Below are 25,788 nucleotides of genomic sequence, written 5' to 3'. Positions count from 1 at the left end.
TAGGCGGAGAGGCGGAAGAAGGCGGGACCTGCTCTGGTTTCCGCCCATTGGAGGGCTGTCTGAGCTCCGCTCACCAAAGGAGCCGGGAAACGCTGGCGGCCCCAAGAGCTTCTGGGTCGCTGGCAGCGGCCTCATCCTCCCTCACGCCGAAGCCCCGATCCCTGCGCCCCGACCCAACTGCGCTTTCTCCGGCCAAGACGCGTGGAAACTACAACTCCCAGAGCGCATCTCGCCGAGATCGGGCCCCACGAGTCAGGTGGCAGAGGTCAGGTGACAGCGGACCCGCCTCTCCCAAAGTCTAGCCGGGCCGGGGAACACGGTGCATTCCAGACCGGCACTTGGCGAGGCTCCTGCGTCCCCTGAGTGCGGTTCCCCGAGCTGGGGGCCCAGGTGAGAGCGGGCGCAGCCTCCCGTTTCCCAGGCGGGCCCCTTGAGGCACAGCAGGTCAGCGGGGCAGCCTGCCCTGCCGGGGGGTCCAGCGCCCTCAGCCGCGCCGGGCTCCTTTCCCCGTCACCATTGCTGGCCTCGCGACACCGGACAACCCCGGGGTGGAAGGGCCCGAGCGCTGGTCAGCAGAGCCAGGGACAGCGGGCTGCCGGGGTAGGTGCTGTTCCCAGCCCGTTCCCTTCTGCTCAGTTGCCGCCTGGGTCTGGGTTGGGGAATTTGCAGATTGCTTTGGAGACGGTGAGAGGACCTTTGCGAGAGCGCCAGTTGACGTGCAGAGTGCGGGGCTCCGGGGGACTGAGCAGCACGAGACCCCATCCTCCCCTCCGGGTTTTCACTCAGGGCGAAGGGAGGACTCCTGAGCCCTGCCTCTTCCAGTAACATTGAGGAGGATAACCGTGCTTTGTGAGAGCTCGCTACACGCCCTAAGCAACAGAGGTAACCACTTCATATCCTTGTTTCTCAACCTCCTTATTCCTACCCACCCCTCTCCTATAAAATTTAATACCACTAGTACACTGGGTATTTGTTTACGTGACCACAAACCATTGTAATAGCTAGATTTTTTTTCACCACCACCTCCCCCCACCACCCCAAGTCTTTTTTTTTTTTTTTTTTTTTTTTGAGATGGAGTCTGTTGCCCAGGACTGGAGTGTGGTGGTGCCATCTCAGCTCACTGCAACCTCCGCCTTCCGGGTTCAAGTGATTCTCCTACCTCAGCCTCTCAAGTAGCTAGGACTACAGGCCCGAGCCACCACACCCAGCTAATTTTTGTATTTTTAGTAGAGATGGGATTTCACCATGTTGGCCAGGCTGGTCTCAAACTCCTGACCTCAGGTGATCTGCCCACCTCGGCCTCCCAAAGTGCTGGGATGACAGGCGTGAGCCACCACGCCCGGCCTACCCCCAGCCAATTTTAGTCCCACTTGACAATGCACGCTTTATATCTCCTCATTTAAGTCCTATGAGGTAGTTACCACCATCCCTGTTTAGCACCACATGGTCACACAAGTAATAAACACGAACCCAGGTTCAAACCTGTCTCCAGTGTACACAGCCCTTACCACTATTTGTATACCCTCTCCAAAAGCAGGAGACCCAGGGAGTTCCAGGTCGTAGAACGAGGACAGGACTAACTCATACCTGGCAGAGAGGAGCTGCCACAGGAGACCCATAGCCCCAGGTTGCTCCTGAGAAGGGACTGAATGGGTGAAACATGTGACATCTGAATGAGGCCTGGACAATTGTTAGAACTTACATAGGAAGGGCATACCAGACAGAGCCCATTGCCAGGAGATACTTCATTTCTATCTTGTAGCTTTCACAAGCCACTAGTTTTATGTAATTATCAATCTGTGTTGTTTTTTTGTTTGTTTGTTTTTAATTTGAGACGGACTTTCACTCTTATCACCCAGGCTGGAGTATAATGGTGCAACCTCGGCTCACTGCAACCTCCGCCTCCCAGGTTTAAGCGATTCTCCTGCCTCAGCCTCCCAAGTAGCTGGGACTACAGGCACCTGCCACCACACCCAGCTAATTTTCAGATTTTTAGTAGAGACGTGGTTTTGCCATGTTGGCCAGGCTGGTCTCGAACTCCTGACCTCAAGTGATCCAACTGCCTCTGCCTTCCAAAGTGCTAGGATTATAGGCATGAGCCACTGCACTCAGCCTAATCTGATGTTTTTTAACATTTTAATTGACTTACCTCTCAATGTCGTTTTTGTCTCTGCTGGCATCGTTCCTCCAGGTGTCTCAGCCTTTGAGGCTTGGGGATATTTGCTGACCAAGTCTGTGAGTTTGAGAAGCTGGTTAGGCCTGATTCTGCATCTAATTTCTGGAGAAAAACCAGACTCTGCCCGGGGCAACAAACTGAATCCCGAACTTGAGGTCACAGGGCAGGTATGAGGAGCGGAGAGCAGCAAGAGTGAGAGGGAGGCCTGTGGTCATCCCATACACACAGGAGGGCAATTCCTCCAAGGTCAGAGCACAGGAATCCAGCACCAAGGGCAAGGCCCCCAGGGGAGGCCAGAGAATGGGTGGGGCGTCATTCCTGGCCAGTGGGAAGGATCTCAGACGAGGCAGAGCTGCAGCCGCCGAAGAGAGAACCCTGGAGGAGACGGGCCAACAGAGGTCAGACAGCTGGAGCAGCCAGGGAGACTTCTTGAAGAGTATGTAAGGGAGTTGTCAGGAGATGCTGGAAGCCTTGGGGAAACTGAAATCAGAGTAGGAACAGGGATCTCTCCATACAGACCTTACCCAGAGCTCCCCACAGTTTGCAGGAGCCCCAGGAGGCTGTCAGCGTGGGAGGACCTGAGCACTGTGTACTGAGGCAGCGTAGAGACCAAGCTACAGAAATCCATGCCAGCCTGCTTGCTCTTGACCTACGGTTCACCTGCTGTGTGTTGGGGTTACAGGAATGCAGCTCCCCATCGTCCACACTAAACCAAGGAGTTGCTCTGGGGCTCATCCCTCCCCAAGTCCTTGTGAATGACCCCAGCCAGTCCTGAAATAATGACACTTGTCAAATAAAGTCTTGACAGGCGCGGTGGCTCACACCTGTAACCCCAGCACTTTGGGAGGCTGAGGCGGGCAGATCGCTTGAGGTCAGCAGTTCAAGACCAGCCTGGCCAACGTGGCAAAACCCCATCTCTACTAAAAATACAAAAGTTAGCTGGGCATGGTGGCGGGCACCTGTAATCCCAGCTACCCAGGAGGCTGAGGCAGGAGAATTGCTTGAACCCAGCAGGGGAGGTTTCAGTGAACTGAGTTCATACCACTGCACTCCAGCCTGGGCAACAGAGCAAGACTCTGTCTCAAAAAAAAAAAAAAAATTTAATATGTATATTTAAAAAAAATTTTTTTTTTAAGTCTTAAGGGTCAGATGGTGTCATCAACCCTTAGACTCTTATCCCAGGACAGGAAAGGAAACTAATTTCCTTGAGGTTTGTAGGTTCACAATGTCAAATATCTGACCACAGTTTTAACAACTTTTGGAGAAAAAGAATCTCAAGCCAGTAAAATTGCATCCTTTCTTTCTGCTAACTTAAGTTTTTGCTAAAAGCAGTTGAGGAGGGAAAAATTCTGGTCTTTGTTCACTTCCACAGGGGGGCACTTTACAGAACCCATTTGGCTCCCCGAGCCCGTTTCCCCGTATATCAAAGAAAGATAAGTCCTCTCTGGGTGGCCTTCTGAGGCTGTGATGCAAAGCCCTGAGGTCAGAGCTGCCAAGTGGGAGTCCTTTATGAGCCATCCATGCTCCAGAGGGCAGATGGTCTACAGGGAGCTGAGCTGATTCGACATTCACCTGAACTTCTCTCGCTATTTTTCTTCCTAGTTCTGAGAAATCGGGAAACATGATAAGGAATTGGCTGGCTATTTTTATCCTTTTTACCCTGAAGCTCGTAGAGAAATGTGGTAAGTTTAGAAATGACATGTCAACTTTGTAAAGAGGGAAATGGTGGCTAGAGGAAGCAGTCGTCTGATCTGTTTTTTGCCAAGGGTTTAGTACCAGTCAGACCACGTGTCTCTGTTTGCCCCTCAGCCATGTGACCCCTGGGGTGGTGGAGCGGACCCAGGTCTGGGATCCAGGTGTTTGGCAAAGAGCCAGAGAGTTCCACAAATAATTGGCCTTCTGCCCTGGTTATCTCTGTACCTTTCCTGTATCATCAAAGTGAACAGTCGGTTCTTAAAGTCAGACTATGCAGCTGATTCTCAAAGTCAAACTGTAGAGCCCCAACAACATGGGATAATATCTTAAAAACTGGCTCAGGCTGGAGCAGTGGCTCTTCACGCCTGTAATCCCAGAGCTTTGGGAGGCCGAAGCAGGAAGATCTGCTGAGGCCAGGAGTTTGATACCAACCTGGGCAACATTGTGAAACCCCATCTCTATTAAAAAATAATTTTTAAAACTTAGCTGTGTGCAGTGGCTCGTGCCTATAGTCCTAGCTACTTGGGAAGCTGAGGCAGGAAGATCACCTGAGCCCAGGAGGTCAAGGCTACAATGAGTTATGATCACTCCACTTCACTCCGGCCTGGGCAACAGAGTGAGACCCTGACTTCAAAAAAAAAGAAGGCCACGTGCAGTGGCTCATACCTGTAATCCCAGCACTTTGGGAGGCCAAGGCGGGCGGATCACAAGGTCAGGAGATTGAGACCATGCTGGCCAACATGGTGAAACCCCATCTCTACTAAAAAAAAAAAAAAAAAAAAAAAAAAACAAAATTTAGCTGGGCATGATGGCGGGTGCCTGTAGTCCCAGCTACTCAGGAGGCCGAGGCAGGAGAGTTGCTTGAAGCCAGAGGTTGCAGTGAGCTAAGACTGCGCCACTGCACTGCAGCCTGGCGACAGAGCAAGACTCTGTCCCACCCCTGAAGAAAAAGAATAATGGCTTACGTCTCTGCCTGTGGACCTCACAGAGAGAGTCCTGGGTCCTGGGAAATAGCGGGAAAGCAGAAGAGGTGGCCACCCTGTTGTACCTGGTTCTGCCAGGCACAGATCATCTGAGGAGTCTGCCCAGCATCCCCTTGTAAGACAAGAAAACCTGTCCCTTAGAGAGGGGCTGAGGAACAAGGTGCAACAGCCCCGCAGGGCTAGGGGTCACTTGGAACACAGGCTGGGATGGAGTTTACACATCCCTGTAGGAGGACTGACCTTCAGCACAGGCCTCTTTGAGACCCGTGCCCTTCTAGCAATTCTCCTACTGCCCAAAACATCTCTGGAATTCCTTCCATAAAGAGCCGTGTTTAGCACTTCCAGGATGCCAGGCCCATTCATTTCATCCTCAGCTTGCCTGTTGGGTCAAATACAAAAATCAGATACTTTTTTTTGTTTGTTTTTTGTTTTGAGACAGAGTCTCACTCTGTCGCTGGGGCTGGGGTGCAGTGGCACGATCTCAGCCCACCACAACCTCCACCTCCCTGGTTCAAGCAATTCTCCTGCCTCAGCCTCCCAAGTAGCTGGGATTACAGGTGCCCGCAACTACGCCCAGCTATTTTTTTGTATTTTTAGTAGAGACGGGGTTTCACCATGTTGGCCAGCCTGGTTTCGAACTCCTGACCTCGTGGTTCACCTGCCCCGGCCTCCCAAAGTGCTGGGATTATAGGCGTGAGCCGCCGTGCCTGGCCCAGATACATCTCAAATTCCCATTTCAAGTGAACCTTGACAAACCACACAAATCCTGCAGAGGTCTCCCCAGAGCCTAGCACCACTGCAGTTATCTGGCCTCTTGCATCTCAGAGGAAACAGTGGTCACGTGATCATCTCTTCCAGGTTTGTTAAACAATCAGCAATGTTTGTTTGTAGCCACACCTTGTGGATGAGCAATTTCGGGGAAAGGCAGGTCTTTCAGACCCTGGAGCCTGGTGTTTCGGAACCCCTTCCCCGCCCTCCAGGATCAGGCTTTGTGAGACTGAGGCTGGAGCGAGTGTGTGTGCGCGTGAGTACGTGTGGCCAGGCGTGTGCATGGTCCCGGGCGTGTGTGTGTGCGCGCGTGAGTACGTGTGGCCAGGCGTGTGCATGTGCCCGGGCGTGTGTTTGTGCACGCGCATGTGTGTGTGCCCAGGTGTGTGTGTGCGTGCGCGAGTACGTGTGGCCAGGCGTGTGCATGGTCCCAGGCGTGTGTGTGTGTGCGCGCGTGAGTACGTGTGGCCAGGCGTGTGCATGTGCCCGGGCGTGTGTGTGTGCGCGCGTGAGTACGTGTGGCCAGGCGTGTGCATGGTCCCGGGCGTGTGTGTGTGTGCACGCGTGAGTACGTGTGGCCAGGCGTGTGCATGTGCCCGGGCGTGTGTTTGTGCGCACACGTGTGTGTGGCCAGGCGTGTGCATGGTCCCAGGCGTGTGTGTGTGCGCGCACGTATGTGTGGCCAGGAGTGTGCATGTGCCCGGGCGTGTGTGTGTGCGCGCGCACGCGAGTACGTGTGGCCAGGCGTGTGCATGGTCCCGGGCGTGTGTGTGTGCGCGCGAGTACGTGTGGCCAGGCGTGTGCATGTGCCCGGGCGTGCGTGTGCCCAGGTGTGTGTGCCCAGGTGTGTGTGTGCGTGCGCGAGTACGTGTGGCCAGGCGTGTGCGTGGGCCCGGGTGTGTGTGTGTGTGCGTGAGTACGTGTGGCCAGGCGTGTGCATGTGCCCAGGCGTGTGTGTGCGCTCGCGCGCCCAGTTGTTCACACATACACTTTAAAGCCCCATTAGGAAAGCTAATACGCTCCCCTAAGAGAAAAACAGAAAATCCAGCTACCACCACTCCAGTTACCCACAGGGGAAATAGGCCCAGAGAACGTAGAAGGCTTCCCCAAAGTCACACAGCTAGAAGGTAACAAAGCTGGGACCTGCATAGGATTCCCCGCTGCATGAGATCACTTTGCCTCCTTTCCTGAATGCCATTAGAAAAGAAGAATGGGCCAGGCGCTGTAGCTCGTACCTGTAATCCCAGCACTTTGGGAGGCCAAGGTGGGTGGATCTCTTGAGGTCAGGAGTTCGAGACCAGCCTGGCCAACATGGTGAAACCCCGTCTCTACTAAAAATACAAAAGTAGCTGGACATGGTGGCGTGCGCCTGTAAGCCCAGCTACTCAGGAGGCTGAGGTAGGAGAATCGCTTGAACCCGGGAGGCAGAGGTTGCAGTGAGCTGAGATCACACCATTGCACTCCAGCCTGGATAACACAGCAATTCCCCATCTCAAAAAGAAAAAAGGAAAGAAGAATGGAAGCCACCATAAAATCAAGTCACTGGAATTGAATCTCCAGCCTCATTCTGCCCTTGCTGTTTCTCTCTTTCTTTCTTTTTTTTTTTTTTTTTTTTGAGACGGAGTCTCGCTCTGTGGCCCAGGCTGGAGTGCAGTGGCCGGATCTCAGCTCACTGCAAGCTCCGCCTCCCGGGTTTATGCCATTCTCCTGCCTCAGCCTCCCGAGTAGCTGGGACTACAGGCGCCCGCCACCTCGCCCGGCTAGTTTTTTTTTGTATTTTTTTTTTAGTAGAGACGGGGTTTCCCCGTGTTAGCCAGGATGGTCTCCATCTCCTGACCTCGTGATCCACCCGTCGGCCTCCCAAAGTGCTGGGATTACAGGCGTGAGCCACCGCGCCCGGCCGCTGTTTCTTTCTTCTCTTTGCTTTGGGTAGTAATTATTAAGGACCACGGAGGAGATGATTGGCCTTCAGAGTTGTCTGTCTCTGACTTCTCTGGGTGGAATCTTGAGGCAGTGCAGCCTCGTGGCAAGAACCTGGGCTTTGGACTAGACAGGCCTAAGTGTGAATCCTGCCCTCACCATTTTCAAGCTCTGTGGGCAAGAAACCTGTCCTCTTAGAATGCTCAGTTTCCTGAAATGTAAAATACGAATACTAATGCCTACCTCTCACTTCTGTAATAATTCGAAAATGGGTGCTAGGAGTATAGCAGAGTACCTTGTATTGGGTAGGCGCAGAGTGGGAGAGAGGCCTATAAGAATTAATTTTAAAAACCTGGCCGAGCATGGTGGCTCATACCTGTAATGCCAACACTGGGAGGCCAAAGAGGGAGGATCACTTGAGCACAGGAGTTTGACACCAGCACGAGCACCATAGTGAGACACCGTCTCTACAAAAAAAAAAAAAAAAAATTTTTTTTTGAAATGGATTCTCACTCAGTCGCACAGACTGGAGTGCAATGTGGCATGATCTCAGTTCACTGCAACCTCTGCCTCCCGGGTTCAAGCGATTTTAGTGCCTCAGCCTCCCAAGTAGCTGGGATTACAGGCGTGCGCCACCACACCCGGCTAATTTTTGTATTTTTAGTAGCGACAGAGTTTCACCACATTGGCCAGGCTGATCTCGAACTCCTGACCTCAAGTGATCTGCCCGCCTCGGCCTCCCAAAATGCTGGGATTACAGGCGTGAGCCACCTCACCCGGCCAAAAAAAAATTTTTTAAGTAGCTGGGCATGGGGGCGCATGTCTATGGTCCTAGCTACTGAGGTAAGAGGCGGCAGCAGTGAGAGGATCACTTGAGCCTGTTCTGGTCAAGGCTGCAGTGAGCCATGATCACTCTCTTTAGGAGGAACTCAGGATGGTGTCATGACTCATTTTGTAATTTTGATACAATGTAAAGATTTTAGCCTTATGGGGCCAGCTTCCTAACTGCCTCCCACCTTGGGCTAAAAATGTCCTGCAGTTAGCACCCCATAATAATAATAATAGTAACAATTACTAACATCTGGGCTTTGTGGAAAACATGTTACAAGCGTTGCTACATTTCACCTTCACAATGACTTGGTTAGATAGGTCTTGGTATTCTCCCCATTGTACAGATAAGGAAATGGAGGCTCAGAGAGGGTAAGCACCTTACCCATGGTCACACAGCTAGGAAGTTTCAGAGCCAGAATGGAACTGTGACTTTGAAGCCCAATATCTGAGTTGCTGAGCACCTCAGTTTTCTGTGGTGCTAAAGAAGGAGGAAATAAACATTCTCTGGTCTGGTTCTTGGAGAGTTCACAAACTCCTATTTTATTTTATTTTATTTTTATTTTATTTTTATTTTGTTGAGATGGAGTCTCACTCTGTCACCCAGGCTGGAGTGCAGTGGCACAATCTCAGCTCATTTCAACCTCCGCCTCCTGGGTTCAAGTGATTCTCCTGCCTCAGCCTCCCGAGTAGCTGGGACTACAGGCGCCTGCCATCACGCCCAGCTAATTTTTTGTATTTTTAGTAGAGGTGGGGTTTCACTGTGTTAGCCAGGATGGTCTCGATCTCCTGACTTCAGGTGATCCACCCGCCTCGGCCTCCCAAAGTGCTGGGATTACAGATGTGAGCCACTGTGCCCGCCCCTCAACCTCCTATGTTATAATGCAAAGATCGTAGGAGCTCTGTGGCCATGTAGATCTCCCACTCACCTTGACCTCCACTACCTCCGGCAGAGCCCTAGGGATCCAGAGTCTGGCTGGCCACCTGGCATCACTTTCAGCATCCTGTCCTGAGCAGTGGCTGCTTCTGGGACTTGCTTATCTGGCATGGTCCTCAGCTCTAGGCAGAATTAAACTGGCGGTACAGGAAGTCCCAGCTGCACAAGCCTAGAAGAAAGCCTCGGAATGTTCTCAGAACAATAAGCCTGAAAAAGAAGGGCAGAGTCACCACAGCAGCTGGGCTTCTGCAAGGGCCCAGGGACATCCTGTTCTGAGGAGCCCAGCCAGCCAGCAGGGGACTGGAGATTGTGGACTGTGGGGACCTGCAGACTTGGGACAGAGCTTCCATCTGCATTCACATGTGCTGAGTATGGAGAAGGCAGCTCTCAGGGTCTGAGAGGCTCCAGGTAGCAGAGCCTGGCCTGGGAGGACAAGCTTCAGGCTGTGATCTCCTTAGAGGAGATGAGGTTACAGAGGAAGAGAAACTACCAGGGAGGAGTATCGAGGCGGAGAATCAGAGGTCGAATTGGGTAACTTTAAGTTTCCTTCCGGGCCAGAGCTGCTGGTTGGCTCGCGCCTGTAATCCCAGCACTTTGGGAGGCCAAAGCAGGCAGATCACCTGAGGTCAGGAGTTCAAGACCAGCCTGGCCAACATGGTGAAACCTCGTCTCTACTAAAAATACAAACATTAGCCAGATGTGGTGCCGCATGCCTGTAATTCCAGCTACTTGGAAGGCTGAGACAGGAGAATCACGAACCCAGGAGGTGGAGGTTGCAGTGAGGAAAGATCATGCCACTGCACTTCAGCCTGGGCAACAGAGCGAGACTCTGTCTCAAAAAAAAAAAGTTTCCTTCCAACCCAGGCATCTAAATTCATCTCCCTTTGAGGGGTCTGAGTGATGGGGTCAGGGTGGGGGAACCGGGGCTGCTGGAAGCCTTTGAGGGGTCTGAGTGACAGGGTCTGAGTGACGGGGTCTGGGTGACGGGGTCTGGGTGACGGGGTCTGGGTGGGGGAACCGGGGCTATTTTTAGTAGAGACAGTTTCACCATGTTGGCCAGGCTGGTCTTGATCTCCTGAACTTGTGGTCCACCCACCTCATCAGCGTCCCAAAGTGCTAGGATTACAGGCGTGAGCCACCGCGCCTGACCAGTTTTCTTTCTTTTTTTAAGAAAATATTTTGTAGAGACAGAATCTCTCTGTGTTGCCCAGGCTGGTCTCCAACTCCTGGGCTCAAGCGATCCTCCCACCTTGGCCTCCCAAAGTGCTGGGTTTACAAGTGTGAACCACTGAGCCTGGCCCCAAGATGGTTTTCTGAGACCCTAAGACCCAGACCTGCTTCCTCCCTCATCCAGGGGGCCTGTTTGTCAACTCGATTCTGAGTTTACAGCATAATGCCAAGAAGAAATGAGAGTAAAACAACTATTCACCCTTCTTCCTCCAGTCCCCGCAGGTAGCCCCAGGAAGGGGACCAGTACCAGGGTGAGCTGGGTTAGGAAGGAACCGACCAGTGCCGGAGTGAGCTGGGTTAGGAAGGAACCGACCAGTACCAGGGTGAGCTGGGTTAGGAAGGAACCCCCGTGGGCTCTTTAGAAAGCCGTTAGCTGGGCCCATGTGTCTCTCAGAGCGCAAGAAAGGGGCTGGCCCAGTTCTTCAGGGCCATTTTGACTTCATGAACATAAGAGACAGACCCCTGTCCTTTCCATCTGAAGAGGAGGTTCAGGGCTGCCTATTGTGCTCCCATATCATGCTTGAATTCCCCTGTAATGATTTTTGGGCTCCATGGTTCTCTAACGATCTCTAGGTAACTCAGCCACAGACTCTCAGAGCCTGTCATCGCAGGGGGATGAGGACGCTCCGGCGTTTCCTGCTCAGGCCTGTTTTCCTCCATCTCTGTCTCTGGCAGCAGGTGGGGAAGCAACCTAACCAGGGCCTGTGTGTGGAGTCCCATCACAGAACAGGGCTCATCAGAGTCAGAACTCAGGAGCTCAGATGTCAGGGTTTCGGCCCAGTTTCCTGTCGCAGGCCCAAGCTCTGACCCAGTGCCTCATGTCATTGATTTGGGTCCTTCCAGAGTCAACCGTCAGCCTTACCGTTCCTCCCGTTGTAAAGCTGGAAAACGTCAGCTCGACCAACGTCAGCATTGCCCTGTGGTAAGTTCCCAGGCCTGGTGCTGTGCTCAGCTCCGCTCAGGCCCTGCAGCTGGGTCAGTCTGTTCAGATTTCTGATGTGCTGCTCCTGCCTCTTACCTGTAAGACAAGCCATAGAAAAAGGGGTGGTGCTAGCCCTGGGCTGCAGGGTGGGATCGCAAAGGCTGACCCCCACTCTGAATCCTCACTTGCCCTGGGAGGAGAAGGAAGGGGTGCTTCTCCCAGAGACGGGGGTCTTTTACCCGCATGGGAAGAGTCCTGCGTGACCGGCAGCGGAGGCCAGATTTCAAAGCGATTCTAAGACTAAATATTTGAAGAGAGCCCCGAAGGTCAAGCGACAGGGGCCTGAGCTGCTGGTTGGCGCTTCGGAGGTTGCTCTCAGAAGCAGAATTGGCCAGGGCCGGGCGCGGTGGCTCAAGCCTGTAATCCCAGCACTTTGGGAGGCCGAGACGGGCGGATCACGAGGTCAGGAGATCAAGACCATCCTGGCGAACACGGTGAAACCCCGTCTCTACTAAAAAATACAAAAAACTAGCCGGGCGCGGTGGCGGGCGCCTGTAGTCCCAGCTACTCGGGAGGCTGAGGCAGGAGAATGGCGTGAACCTGGGAGGCGGAGCTTGCAGTGAGCTGAGATCCGGCCACTGCACTCCAGCCTGGGCGACAGAGCGAGACTCCGTCTCAAAAAATAAAAAAATTTAAAAAATAAAAAAAAAAGAAGCAGAATTGGCCGCGTCGGGTGAATGCCACTCACGCTGGGCCTTGTCTCGGAGTCTTACTTGCTGCCATCTGCTGGCTTAGACACAAGCGTTGCGACCTAGTCCAGTCCGTGCCAGGGAGGCTCCCTCCGCCTTCTCTGCTCTTAGCTGCTTTGTCCTGCCCTTGCCTCCCGGCCATGAGGATTCCCTGATGAAGACCTAGAGCCCTCTCCTTCTCTCTATGCCTCTCCCGCTTCCTCGCCTCTCCTGCGAGATCTGGCCTGAAACCAAAGCTTCGGTTCCGAGGCCCCTAGCAGGCCTGCCATTCCACTCCCAGCTCCTTCTGTCTCTGCACACCCTCCTCCTGCAAATCCTACAAGTCATGTCTTACCACAACTCTCCAGGCCCCTGCAGTGGCCTCCCACTGCCTTTCAAATTAACTCCAGGCCTCTAAACCCAGAGCCAGGGCCCAGGACGTGGCTTCCAGCCAGCACGTCTGCCTTCTCCTGTCAGATGCCTCTCCCAGCTTTCCAGGCCCAGACTGCTCCCTCCTTGTTCCCTGCCTGAGCCCTCTCCTCCTTCAGTCAAATTCTGGCCCTCACAGAAGGCGGTGCTCAGACCCGACAACCTCGGGAAAGCCTTTCCTACCGGAGCAGGCAGCCATGGTCCTGGGCCTCCAGATGCCTCATTTGTCATCCACACCCAGTTTGCTTTCTTCTCTGTTCTCACCCTACCCCAAAGGGATGGACACCTGGTCTCCTGATTAAGACAGGAAAGCCTAAGGAGCAGGGTTTCCACCTGGCTACCCATCAAGGTGGAGCACATAACATTTCCTAAGCCTAATTGCTTGAGAGTTGAAGGCCAGATGTGAGATCCAGAGGGGTGGTTGAGATCTCACTATGTCCAGCTTCGCAGCAGTAATTAGACTCTTGTCCTCCACAGGCCACCATTAAATGCAACCCTGGTGATCACTTTTGAAATCACATTTCGTTCCAAAAATATTACTATCCTTGAGCTCCCCGAAGAAGTAAGTAACCAATCTTAACGGATGGGTAGGGAAACGCTAGCTAGGTAACAGAACACATTTGAATTAAGAACTGGTGGAAACAGGTCTCCTAGGCGGCCCCTGTTCCATCAACCTAGAAATCTGTGATTATTGCTTTCTTGTTCTCTTTGGGGATGAGTATCGTATGCCATTAGATGGAATTAAGAAGGTGATAGTGAGGAACCTGAGGCAAAAATCGTTCCGGGAATGTAAAAGTTCTTAGGATTTTCAGCTGGGAGTGGTGACGCACGCCTGTAATCCCAGCACTTTAGGAGGCCGAGGTGGGCGGATTACATGAGGTAGGAAGTTCGAGACCAGCCTGGTCAACATGGTGAAACCCCATCTCTACTAAAGTAAACAGGTGTGGTGGTACGCGCCTGTAAGCCAAGACACTCAGGAGGCTGAGGCAGGAGGATCACTTGAACCCAGGAGGCGGAGGTTGGAGTGAGCCGAGATGACCCCACTGCACTCCAGTCTGGGCGACAGAGCGAGACTCCGTCTCAAAAAAAAAAGTTCTGGCCGGGCGCGGTGGCTCAAGCCTGTAATCCCAGCACTTTGGGAGGCCGAGACGGGTGGATCACGAGGTCAGGAGATCGAGACCATCCTGGCTAACACTGTGAAACCCCGTCTCTACTAAAAAATACAAAAACTAGCCGGGCGAGGTGGCAGGCGCCTGTAGTCCCAGCTACTCAGGAGGCTGAGGCAGGAGAATGGCGTGAACCCGGGACACGGAGCTTGCAGTGAGCTGAGATCCAGCCACTGCACTCCAGCCTGGGCAACAGAGCGAGACTCCGTCTCAAAAAAAAAGTTCTTACAATTTTCTAAGGCCTGGCTACTCCAAGGGCATTCCAGGACCTGCAGAACTGGGCTTCCTTAGGAACACAGCATCTCAGGCCCCATCCCAAACCTACTGATTGAAAGTCAGCACACTAGCAAGATCCCAGATGGTTTGAGTCCACATTAAAGTTTGTGAAGCCTCATTCTGAGACACCATTGGTTGGGTGTCATTTCCAAACACCAGTGCCAAAGGCTGTGGGATCTAACAGCGATCATCACCCATAGCTTTATGCAGGTATCTATTTGTGTGTACCCTGCTTCCACCTTCCTGAGAATTTGAGCCAGCTGCTATTCAATTAGATAAAAAGCATCCATACAGGAGGTGGTAAATAAGGGTTTAAAAAACAAGATGGGCCGGGCGCGGCGGCTCAAGCCTGTAATCCCAGCACTTTGGGAGGCCGAGACGGGCGGGTCACGAGGTCAGGAGATCGAGACCATCCTGGCTAACACGGTGAAACCCCATCTCCATTAAAAAATATAAAAAACTAGCCGGGCAAGGTGGCGGCGCCTGTAGTCCCAGCTACTCGGGAGGCTGAGGCAGGAGAATGGCGTAAACCCGGGAGGCGGAGCTTGCAGCGAGCTGAGATCCGGCCACTGCACTCCAGCCTGGGCAACAGAGTGAGACTCCGTCTCAAAAAAGAAAAGATGAATGCACGTCACTCAGGGTGAGTAACTTCTGGAGAGCTATTGTACAACACGGCGATACAGTTAATAATCATGTATTATTGCATGCCTGAGAACTGCTAAGAGATTAGATCCTAAATATTCCCACCACAGCTGGGTGCAGTGGCTTGCACTTAGAGTCCTAGCTACTCATGTTCTTAAAAAAAAAGAAAAAAAAAGTATATGAGATGATGGATATATTAATTAGCTTGATTTAATCATTTCACAATGTATGCATGTATCAAAGCACGTTGTATCCTGCAAATCTATATACTTTTTATTTGTCAATGATACCTTAATAAAGCTGGTGGAAGCGGGAGGAGAAGAATGCAGGGATGAGATCAGTAGCCATGAGGCACATCGAGATGGGCTGCAAATCAGCTCTGAGCCCCCTAGGAAGCAAACAGGAATGAAACACGATCAGTCTTAAGCATGTGGGAATCTGTGATCCGAAAAATGTAGCATCGCTGGCTGCAGAGACGTGTACCTGTAGTCCCAGCTACTTGGGAGGCTGAGGCAGGAGAATCACTTGAGCCCAGGAGTTCAAGGCTGCAGTAAGCCACGATTGTACCACTGCCCTCCAGCCTGGGTGTTGGAGCAAGACTCTGTCTCTAAAAAATTAAAAATAAAAGTAAAATGTTGAAAAATAACAGCATTGCTGAGAGAGAGGTCTCGGAGTGTCCAGCTAAGGGGACCCTGCCTGAGAGGGAGATCCCCCTGCTGGTGAGCACCTCGATAGGCAGTGCCATTTTCCACACCTTCTCTCTTGCCCTGGGTGTGAGCCCAGCATGCAGAGCCGGTGGGTTCTGACAGCACAGCCCTCTGAGCCACAGATTAAATTCAGACTCTGGGAGGAACAGATGCTGATTGCTTCGTTTAGGGCCAAACATCTAAGTCCAAGTGTCATCTTTTTATTTTTATGTATTCATTTATTTTTTATTTATTTATTTATTTAGAGACAGAGCTTCACTCTTTTGCTCAGGTTGGAGTAAAGTGGCGCAGTCTCAGCTCACTGCACCCTCCGCCTCCTGGGTTCAAGCGATTCTCCTGCCTCAGCCTTCCAAGTACCTGGGATGATAGGCGCCCACCACCAGGCCCGGCTAATTTTTGTATTTTTAGTAGAGCGGGGTTTCACCATGTTGACTAGGCTGGTCTTGAACTCCTGACCCCAGGTGATCCACCCACCACGGCCTCCTAAAGTGCTGGGATTACAGGCGTGAGCCACTGCACCCGGCCATTGATTGATGGATTGATTGAGACAGAGTCTCGCTTTGTAACCCAGGCTGGAGTGCAATGGCGTGATCTCAGCTCACTGCAACCTCTGCCTCCTGGGTTCAAGCGATTCTCCTGCCTCAGCCTCCCAAGTACCTGGGATTACAGGCACACACCACCACGCCCGGCTAATTTTTGTATTTTTAGTAGAGATAGGGTTTCACCATGTTCGCCAAGCTGGTCTTGAACTCCTGGCCTCAGGCGATCCGCCCACCTCGGCCTCCCAAAGTGCTGGGATTACAGGCGTGAGCCACTGTGCCCGGCCCAAAGTGTCCTCTTTTTAAAATCAGGGAGTCTCAAGCAAAGGAAACCTGACATCAAACAAACAAGCCTGGGCTGTAGGAGTCCTTGAACCTGGAGCACAAACAGATCCAGCAAATCCATGTGTCAGTCAGGGTAGCGGTGACCCTTGGGGCCAGGGGCGGTTGGAGGAAGCAAGCGGGGCTTCCGAGGACTTGGGAATGTTTCATTTCTTCATCTGGAAGCTGGATGCGTTCAGTCTGTAGACATTTCATCAGGCTGTGATTTGATGTGTGTACTTTTCTACCTGTATGTCACAGTTCAGTTTTTTAAAAAGTCTTCAACAGTGAGAGCCTGGGCGCGGTGGCTCACATCTGTCATCCCAGCACTTTGGGAGGCTGAGGCAGGTGGATCGCTTGAGGTCAGGAGTTCAAGACCAGCCTGGCCAACATGGTGAAACCCCATCTCTGCTAAAAATACAAAAATTAGCCGAGTGGTAGTGGTATGCACCTATAATCCCAGCTACTCAGGAGGCTGAGGCAGGAGAATCACTTGAGCCTGGGAGGCAGAGGTTGCAGAGAGCTGAGATCACACCGCTGCACTCTAGTATGGGTGACAGAGTGAGACCTTGTCTCAAAAAAAAAAAAAAGAAAGAAAAGAAAAGAAAAGTCTTTCACAATGAGAGTCAAACCATTAGTGTAAGATGGCATTTATGGGCACCCACCTACATTTCAGGCTCCTGCCGCACTGGGCCTTCCCCACCCACCTCTCACCACTCCCCTCCACTACCTGTGATACTGGAAGCCTCTGGTTAGAACATGGGAGTTGGGTGGTCTAGGAGCCAGGCCTGCGAGCCTTGGGTAAGTCACTTCACCCCGACATAGCACCGTTTCCTTATTCGCAGCCGTACGGTGAATAATGTCTACTTCACAACCCTGTGAAGATCAAAAGCACTAGCAAGTATAAAATGTCTAGGATTGGCCAGATGCGGTGGCTCACGCCTGTCATCCCAGCACTTCGGGAGGCCGAGACAGGCAGATCACCCGAGGTAGGGAGTTCAAGACCAGCCTGGCCAGCATGATGAAACCCGGTCTCTACTAAAAATACAAAAATTAGCCAAGAGTGGTGGTGGGTACCTGTAATCCCAGCTACTTGGGAGGCTGAGGCAGGAAAATCACTTGAACCTGGGAGGCAGACGTTGCAGTGAGCCGAGATCACACCATTGCACTCCAGCCTGGGTGACATGAGCGAAACTCCACCTAAAAAAATAAAAATAAAAAAATGTCTAAGATCGTCCCTGACACACAGAAAGCACTCAGTGAAAAGCAGCGATTATCATTTCATTGTCTTGTATCAGTCGATCGACCGATTTTCTCCCTTCCTAGTTCCAGAAGGGATTTAGTGGCCACTTAACAAATCTCCAGGCAACATTGGAAGGAATATCTGTTAAAAATAAGAAAAAGTGGCCAGGCACAGTGGCTCATGCCTGTAATCCCAGCACTTTGGGAGGCCGAGGCGGGAGGATCAGGAGGTCAGGAGATCGAGACCATCCTGGCTAACACGGTGAAATCCCGTCTCTACTAAAAATACAAAAAATTAGCTGGGTGTGGTGGCGGGAGTCTGTAGTCCCAGCTACTCGGGAGGCTGAGGCAGGAGAATGGCGTGAACTGGGGAGGTGGAGCTTGCAGTGAACAGAGATCGCGCCACTGCACTCCCAGCCTGGGGGACAGAGCAAGACTCCATCTCAAAAATAAATAAATAAATAAGAAAGAGTGGCAGGAAAATAAAAGAGCCAGGAGTGGCATGTGTTACGAAGATGTAGCTTGTGAGACGTGGACCATAAGTTGGATTCGAGGCTTTGCTGCAGCCGCTATACCATTTCCATTGTTCTGCCAAAGTCCCTGATTTCTGGTGCTAAGAACAAGAAGGCAGTGCTTCAAGGGTCCTCATTAAGAAGCCACTGCAGGGTGCAGTAGAGTGCCTGCAGTTCCAGCTACTCAGGAGGCTGAGGCAGGAGGATCGCTTGAGCCTAGGAGTTGGAGTGATCAGTGAGCTACAGACACACCACTGCACTCCAGCATGAGCTACAGAGCAAGACCTGCCTCTTAAAAATAAGAAGGCCAGGCCGGGCGCGGTGGCTCAAGCCTGTAATCCCAGCACTTTGGGAGGCCGAGACGGGCGGATCACGAGGTCAAGAGATCAAGACCATCCTGGCTAACACGGTGAAACCCCGTCTCTACTAAAAAATACAAAAAACTAGCCGGGTGATGAGGCGGATGCCTGTAGTCCCAGCTACTCGGGAGGCTGAGGCAGGAGAATGGCGTAAACCCGGGAGGCGGAGCTTGCAGTGAGCTGAGATCCGGCCACTGTACTCCAGCCTGGGCGACAGAGCAAGACTCCGTCTCAAAAAAAATAAAAATAATAAATAATAAAAAATAAGAAGGCCAGGCACGGTGGCTCACACCTGTAATCCCAGCACTTTGGGAGGCTGAAGCGGGTAGACTGCTTGAGCCCGGGAGTTTGAGACCAGCCTGGGCAGCATGGCGAACAGAAGGTTCAAGTTGGCTGTGGGCGCTACAGCGTCTCTCCTTTTGCTTAGTAAGCTCACGGAAGGTGGGGCTGTGGGTGATGCGTCCCTCCATTCCCTAGCGTGTAGCATGGAGCTAGATGCCGGCGGTGCCCTCAGTAACGGTACATGGCATCGGATTGAACCTCAGTCTTCCTAACAGGTGGTGGTGCCTCCCGGAGTGACAAATTCCTCTTTTCAAGTGACATCTCAAAATGTTGGACAAGTTACTGTTTATCTCCATGGAAATCACTCCAATCAGACCGGGTAGGCTGGCCTCAGCGCGTGTGGGCCTCACGTGACAAGAAGGGGGCCGTGCTGGGCGCGTGGAAGTCTCCTTCGGAAGCCCCGCCTCAGCTCATCCCGGTCCCCAAACTCCTTTCCAGCCCAAGGATACGCTTTCTTGTGATCCGCAGCAACGCCATTAGCATCGTAAACCAGGTGATTGGCTGGATCTACTTTGTGGCCTGGTCTGTCTCCTTCTACCCTCAGGTGATCATGAATTGGAGACGGAAAAGGTAACCCCCCGGGCCATACGTGCTGTCTTGGGGCCACTAGAAGCAGGGCGTTCCAGCAAGGCCGCCGATGGCGCAGCCTCCGACGTCCCCTCTACCCTTCTGTCTGCCTGCCCTTTCCAGAAAGTTGTCCCAATGCGAAGTTGTCCCAATGCAAAGGCTCGGGGAGCCTGGGTCGGACTCCCGTGCTGGGCATTTCATCCTTTGCCCAGCTCAGCCCCTCCCTGAGAAAGCAACAAAATGGGGCTCATTAGTTTAGTGGAGAATGGTCGGGGAGGGAGGGAAGTCCACCGTGAATCTGCTCTGCACTGGGTCCACCTGGCCCTGGAGGATTGCAGTGTCAAGTCCTGTAGACTCAGCCTTCGGGATGAAGCAGTCCCACCTCGACTTGCAAGGACCCAAGCTGTCCTGCAGTCACCCTGGCCACGTGGGCCTCCTGGGGGGATGGCAAGCAGATAGCCAGGAGGGAGACTCTCTTCCGGAGGCCTCCCCGACTCCCCTCTGGAGCCAGGACTTGAGGAGCAGAGAGATCTTGGGCAGGGGAGGAAGGGAGGAGTGAAGTAGCTCTCGAGAGGGCAGGGATTGGGTGGCATCCATGGTGGGAGCAGGAGGGACCTAAGGACAGTGCCCTGCTTGAGATGGGCCGAGTCCTCCTTCCCTGTGGCCTGGGAGCCCTGTCCCTCCCATTCCCTACAGTGGTGCCAGTCCTCACCCCCGGCCCTGCCCTGCCCCTCCATCCCTGCCAGTCCTCACCCCCTGGGGTCCTCACCCCCTGCCCTGCCCCTCCACCCCTGCCAGTCCTCACCCCTGCCCTGTCTTGCCCCTCCACCCCCGCCAGTCCTCACTCCCTGCCCTGCCCCTCCACCCCCGCCAGTCCTCACTCCCTGCCCTGCCCCTCCACCCCTGCCAGTCCTCACCCCCTGCCCTGCCCATCCACCCCCGCCAGTCCTCACCCCTGCCCTGTCTTGCCCCTCCACCTCCTGCAGCGTCATTGGTCTGAGCTTCGACTTTGTGGCTCTGAACCTGACGGGCTTCGTGGCCTACAGTGTATTCAACATCGGCCTCCTATGGGTGCCCTACATCAAGGTACAGCCTTGCCTGTCCCACATCTCTGCCCACGTGGCGTGGTGGCCTGGCTGCCCCTCACCACCCAGCTTCTCCCACCCACCAAACAGGAGCAGTTTCTCCTCAAATACCCCAATGGCGTGAACCCCGTGAACAGCAACGACGTCTTCTTCAGCCTGCACGCGGTCGTCCTCACTCTGATCGTCATCGTGCAGTGCTGCCTGTATGAGGTGAGACCAGGCCTGGCCCCCCACAGCCCGCCCCAGCCAACACCCACCACCCTGCCTCACCTTTGACAGAAGACGCGGCAGAGCCTGGGAAAGGAAGTGGGTGTGTTCATTCAGCCCGGTCCTGTGCTGGGCAGAGAAGATGCCCGTGAGTCCAGGCCCTTAGAGCCCGCCAAGTCTGGGGTGAGGGACTCAGGGAGAGGCAGTGGCTGGACTCAGGCTGAGAGCTGTGTGCAGAGGAGCACAGACAGCTCACAGAGGAGCACAAGGCCCTGAGCCCCGCCAGGGAGGAGGGAGGAGGGTGGCAGAAGACGCTTGGTTGTGTTCCAAGGATGAGTGAAGTCCCTATGGAGGAGAGGAGGAGCCAGGGTGGGCTCCCAGAGGGGTCAGGTCACAGAGGCCAAGGGGCATTTGAGAGGGACCCAGAGCAGGTGGGTGCAGCTGGGCTTAGGGTGCCAGGAGGGGCAGGTTCCTGAGCAGTCAGGAGAGGGCCCACGTGCAGGCAGAGGCACCGGTAATTCAGCCTTGTTGCTGGAGACCATGGGTGTCAGCAGGGCAGGGCCCCGCCAGGGCTGGGTCTGGAGACCCCTGACGTGACAGCTTTGGTTTCCCTTGTCTCAGGGTGTTCCCTTCACACTGTAAGGCCAGCCGGGGGCTGTCTGGCCACCCGTATGAACCTTCTAGGCTTTCTTAGCTTTTGGTGTGAAGCGAGAGTGAAGGAGGCCCACGTTGGGCCCGTGTTCAGGGAAAGGCAAGGCAAGGGGACAGATTCCTGAGATCCTCAGGCTGCCGCGGGGTTGTGGGACGAGTCAGTACCTGGCTGGGAGAGGCACCAGGCCACCAGAGGTCGGAGCGCACGTCTCCAAGTGAGTGCTGAGAGGCGCCCAATTCTGCCAAGTAGGAACGAAGCAGACGGAGCTTGAGAGTCCCAGCGCCCTGAACAGGAGGCCCTGGCGATGAGAAGGTGTGGCTGGTGCTGGGGATGTCACCCCAGCCCAGGTGTGATGCTTTCTGTGGCCCGGATGTTCCCCTGTCATGACCCCAGTGCAGTCCCCACCTCGCAGGGGCTCCTTCAAGGCCAGGGTCCAGCCTCCGTGCCCTTCTCCAAGCCCGCCCTATCCGGGGCCACCCGTGCTGAGCCCCGGCGTGGCCTCTGTGTGGGTCCACATCTCTGCCCTCCTGTCGCCCCCAGCGCGGTGGCCAGCGTGTGTCCTGGCCTGCCATCGGCTTCCTGGTGCTTGCGTGGCTCTTCGCACTTGTCACCATGATCGTGGCTGCAGTGGGGGTGACCACATGGCTGCAGTTTCTCTTCTGCTTCTCCTACATCAAGCTCGCGGTCACGCTGGTCAAGTATTTTCCACAGGTACTTCCGGGGCCCTGTTCACATGGCTGGTGGCAGGAGAGGTGAGAGGTACAGGGCCCAGGCCCTGCTCCTGTGGGGCAGCTCCGGCCGGGGTGAGGAAACAGGACAGAAAGCCACAGGGAGCCCGGGAGCCCAGGAGGAGCAGGGCGGTGGGGAAGCCAGCCTACCACTACCGCTCTTCCCCCGGGCTGGAATCACACGAGATCGTTAGCGGAGGCCCTGGGACCCCATGCTCCTCTGAGCATCAGGCGTTGTGCAGGTGGTTCCCCTTCTCCACACCCCAGCCTTTCCTGATGCTTTTGGCTCTGCCCCCACCACTGCCTCCATTTCCACAGCAAGGGGCAGCCCCGAGGGGCCACAGCAGGAGACTCTGGAGAGGTGAGGTGGGAGGAGGGAGCTCCTTCCTGCGCAGAGCTCAGCCCCTCCTACGAGCGAGCGCAGCAGGTCCTCTTCAGATCCGGGGACTCAGGGTCCAGCACATCTTGCCCTATGGCCTGGGACAGGGTTGGGGCTGAAGTTGCTGCACCCGGGGATCTAGGGCCTCATTTAACTCACCCCATTCCCAAAGGGAGGAGCCCTGTCCCAGTGTCCCCAGCCCTGGGAGCCTTGTGTTCTGTGAGCTCAGGAGGGCCTGCGTTCTGACTGGGAGGCAGGGCTGGACTCAGGCTGAGCAGGACTGAGTTCTGTGGACAAGGAGCCCGGGTGTTCCGGGCCAGACCAGCCTGCACAAAGGCTGGGGTGGGACACAGGGAGGTAGTGAGGGGACATGGCTGGTTGAACAGTATTGAGCATGTTGAAGCTGGGAAGCTGGGGTCAGGTCCCAGGAGCTGGGGAGGGCTTCCAAGGAGGGGAAGGTTTGGGGAAGTGAGCCCCAGTCCCTGAGGGTGGGAGGGCTTGGGGCCAAGAAACCAGGCAGGCAGGAGCCCAGGTTGGAGATGTTTGGAACTGTCCCGGACTGGAGAGGCAGCAGCAAGTACGGAAGAGGGTGAGCCAGGAGACAAGACAGGGACCGACCGGAGGCTGACTAGGAGACCACCAGAGAGGCCAGGACCTCCCTCACGGCGGGAAGGAAAGGTCACAGCAGTCAGAGGACCCACAGGGCTCTGCGGCGTGGGAGGACGTGGGGCACAGGCAGTCAGACTGGAGCGCCCCCCCGCAGACCCACCCCCCAGACCCCGGAAGCCTCGGCCAGGCCTGTGAGGGGAGTTAACCCCCTCTACAGACGGGGAAACCAAGGCTAGGAGAACGGTCACTTGCCCAAGACAGCAAGCTCTGGTGACGGAGCCGGGATTCCAAACCAGAAGTCCCACTCCCACCCAGACCCTAAGCACATGAAGTCCCGGCTGAGTTTGGGGACAGCCTTCCCGGGAGGCGAGAAGAATCACAGCTGCAGGGAAACTAGCTTAGGGCCTTAGCCCCAGGGATGTGGAAGACACAGGAAGGGAGCACCGGCCCCGCCTCCCTGGAACTGTGAGGTGCGGGGGCCTGGGGGGCCTTTGCTTGCTGTACATGCAGATGAGACGCCCACCCCCAGGACCACCCAAACTGTTCCTTGGCTGAGGCCTGTCATAGCCCAAAGGTCACTGTGTTCCTTGGAGCCCAGGCCCCAGTGGGAGGAATGAGAACCGCTTTTGTTTGGAGGGGCAGTCACGAGGCACGTGAGGCAGCCGCCCAGTCCTCACCGCCCTCCATCTGTCTGTCCGTCTGTCTGGCCCAGGCCTACATGAACTTTTACTACAAAAGCACCGAGGGTTGGAGCATTGGCAACGTGCTCCTGGACTTCACCGGGGGCAGCTTCAGCCTCCTGCAGATGTTTCTTCAGTCCTACAACAACGGTGAGTCAGCCAGCGGGCTGCTGGCCACCCTGTGGCTGGAGCATCGGGCGGGGCCAGCCTTCCCGGGACCCTCCAACCAGGGCTCCACCCCCAGCTGGGATCCAAGCCAATCCAGCCCCCAAGGAGAGACCCACCTAGGGGCCTTCGTAGCTGCAGGATTTGTGGTTTTTTGGGACCCCCACTTCCCACCACCCCACATGCTCCAGCTGCCTCAGGAGCTGCAATCTAATACCAGCTTCCATCCCCCGGCTGCTAACAGACCAGTGGACGCTCATCTTCGGAGACCCAACCAAGTTTGGACTCGGGGTCTTCTCCATTTTCTTCGACATCGTCTTCTTCATCCAGCACTTCTGTTTGTACAGAAAGAGACCGGGGTATGACCAGCTGAACTAGCACCCAGGGACCCAGTGTGCACAGCCCCCAGCCTCGTGCCCTGCTGGGGAAGGCCTCACCCAGCGAAGGCCGGAGAAGCGGTTGGGCCCTGGCACGCAGGGCTGGCTCAGTGTGCGGACAGAGGAGAGCACTCTGCTCCTGGAGCCAGAGGCCGTTCAACAGCCTGCCTTCATCCGGGCCCCTCCTGGGCCTCCCCGGCCAGGCACGTGGCACCGCCGCCTTGACACCGCCATCTCTTTTCTTTAAGGCTTCAAGCAGCGCACACAGGCTCTGGCAGCCGTCTCAGGCAGGACTGGGCACCGAACTTGCAGCTAAAGGCCTTGCCCCAAACTACCAGCGTTTCTGCGAGCAGCTTGAAGGGCTGACCTTGCAGCCGGGAGAGCCCTGGGCACTTTGCTGCCACTGCTGCGTTCCCAGAGACCAAGCAGCCAGGTGCCGTGGCCAGTGGACTCAGAGGTGCTGGTGGAGGGACTAGCACTTTGGGGTTAGGCCGCGGGATTCTTTCTGTGAAGGCCACTTTCCTGACACGCTCTCTCTACATAACTCGGCGTCCGCGACTGCTGCCAACAGCTGGCCCTGCCCAGAGTATTTCTGAGCCCTGAGGGGCCCGCCAGATTGGTTCTGAATTGGACTCATGCCCAGATTAGCATACTAACTCCTTTCAGATTTTGTGGAGGGACGTTTGGAAGTGGCTTACTCTCTTCCGCCCTCTCTGCTACCTCCACCTTTCCAGTCAGATGGGCCCCACCTGAGCACACCCAGCCCCTCCTTACCCAGCATCTGGGGTACAGGACACATCCCTCTTCCGCAACCAGTCTGTGCCTTAGACGTCTGTTAGGCCTGCCAAACGGCGACCAGCTGCCCTGGAGGGAGGGCAGGCCCCCTTCTCTCTCTTTCTCCAGATCCCTACCTGAGACTCACCAGTTTCTGGCCTGTTCAGGAGCCTCAGATAAGTATTTGTACTTGAGACCACCTCACACAATTCGTATGGGCCCAGCCCTGATCTCAACCTCCTTCCCTCCACCCGAAGCTGTCGTCCTTCCTGTGGCAGGAGCGGGGGTCCCAGGACGTGCCTCGTACATGCCTTGAGCTTGTCAGTCCACTGAGTTTTCTTCCATGAGAACAACGCGAGGGGCCTACATCTTGAATTAAAACCTACTCGCTTCCTTTCTGCACTCTTAAGTGTGTGCTCAATACAGAAGGCAGGTGTGCTGGCCTTCAGAGCCAGGTGCCCCTGCTCCCCACCTTGTGTAAGGAAGCGCGTAAGGTTGTGAAGTTCACTGACCCGCGGGGACTGCGTGCTGACCCCGCACTTCCCTGGGGAGGCCTCTTGGGTCGTGTGAGACGCCTGCCCGCCCAGGGACAGGTCACTCTCCCAGGCTCCATGTCTTTACCATGACCAGGGCCCGCCACTCAATCTGGATGTGCGTGGGGGTAGATGAGGTTCTGAAGGGCACGCCAGCACTGGGTGTGGGGGCGGGGGGCAGTGGGGGCCTATTCTCCAGACGCTTCCTCCATCTAGTTGTAACAGACATCAAAGAATGTCACGTCTTGTTTCTGTAGAGCAGAGACTTTGGCCTGAGCGGGTCCACAGACCTGTTTCACTTGCGTCACCC

At 54.8% G+C, this 25,788-nt stretch overlaps 2 protein-coding genes and 2 long non-coding RNA genes across 5 annotated transcripts in view; 1 reads left to right on the top strand and 3 right to left on the bottom strand.

Moving 5' to 3' along the window:
- Positions 1 to 2,557, bottom strand: part of SHPK (sedoheptulokinase) — a 31,270-nt gene extending 28,713 nt beyond the window's left edge. The window contains exon 1 of the mRNA XM_010382208.2: positions 2,150 to 2,557. The gene's annotated coding sequence lies outside the window, so the exon portion shown is untranslated. The remainder of the gene's footprint in view (positions 1 to 2,149) is intronic.
- Positions 81 to 25,347, top strand: CTNS (cystinosin, lysosomal cystine transporter). Of its 2 annotated transcripts, XM_030922618.1 has the most exons (13): positions 81 to 390; positions 670 to 882; positions 3,779 to 3,858; positions 11,381 to 11,459; positions 13,094 to 13,178; positions 18,938 to 19,041; positions 19,161 to 19,292; positions 20,276 to 20,375; positions 20,465 to 20,584; positions 21,774 to 21,944; positions 23,662 to 23,779; positions 24,039 to 24,153; positions 24,420 to 25,347. In XM_030922618.1, the coding sequence occupies exons 3-13, from the start codon at positions 3,798 to 3,800 to the stop codon at positions 24,535 to 24,537; spliced, it is 1,203 nt and encodes a 400-aa protein (XP_030778478.1). In that variant the 5' UTR covers positions 81 to 390; positions 670 to 882; positions 3,779 to 3,797; the 3' UTR covers positions 24,538 to 25,347. The 2 variants fall into 2 exon arrangements, with proteins under 2 accessions (XP_030778478.1, XP_010380512.2); XM_010382210.2 differs by having other exon boundaries at positions 24,039 to 25,347.
- On the bottom strand, positions 9,191 to 15,238 carry LOC115894737. The gene is made up of 4 exons (XR_004054883.1): positions 15,184 to 15,238; positions 14,991 to 15,088; positions 11,400 to 11,555; positions 9,191 to 9,514 (listed from the first exon to the last, which is right to left on the bottom strand). It is a non-coding gene; the product is annotated as an uncharacterized LOC115894737 (long non-coding RNA).
- On the bottom strand, positions 15,263 to 17,386 carry LOC115894738. The gene is made up of 3 exons (XR_004054884.1): positions 17,345 to 17,386; positions 16,998 to 17,143; positions 15,263 to 15,307 (listed from the first exon to the last, which is right to left on the bottom strand). It is a non-coding gene; the product is annotated as an uncharacterized LOC115894738 (long non-coding RNA).
- Positions 25,348 to 25,788: the final 441 nt, after the last annotated feature.

This window comes from Rhinopithecus roxellana, chromosome 19, assembly GCF_007565055.1.
Source record: "Rhinopithecus roxellana isolate Shanxi Qingling chromosome 19, ASM756505v1, whole genome shotgun sequence".
Lineage (NCBI taxonomy): Eukaryota > Metazoa > Chordata > Mammalia > Primates > Cercopithecidae > Rhinopithecus > Rhinopithecus roxellana.
Note: the sequence above shows the minus strand (reverse complement) of the source record. Positions and strands in the feature narration are given on the sequence as shown.

What these genes read in the sequence shown, in the direction of transcription:
- CTNS (XM_030922618.1), top strand. Translation starts at nt 3,798, where the DNA reads ATGATAAGGAATTGGCTGGCTATTTTTATCCTTTTTACCCTGAAGCTC. An exon ending in TCCTTGAGCTCCCCGAAGAA is followed by an intron (nt 13,179 to 18,937) that starts GTAAGTAACCAA and finishes TCTTCCTAACAG; the next exon opens with GTGGTGGTGCCTCCCGGAGT. An exon ending in TGCAGTGCTGCCTGTATGAG is followed by an intron (nt 20,585 to 21,773) that starts GTGAGACCAGGC and finishes TGTCGCCCCCAG; the next exon opens with CGCGGTGGCCAGCGTGTGTC.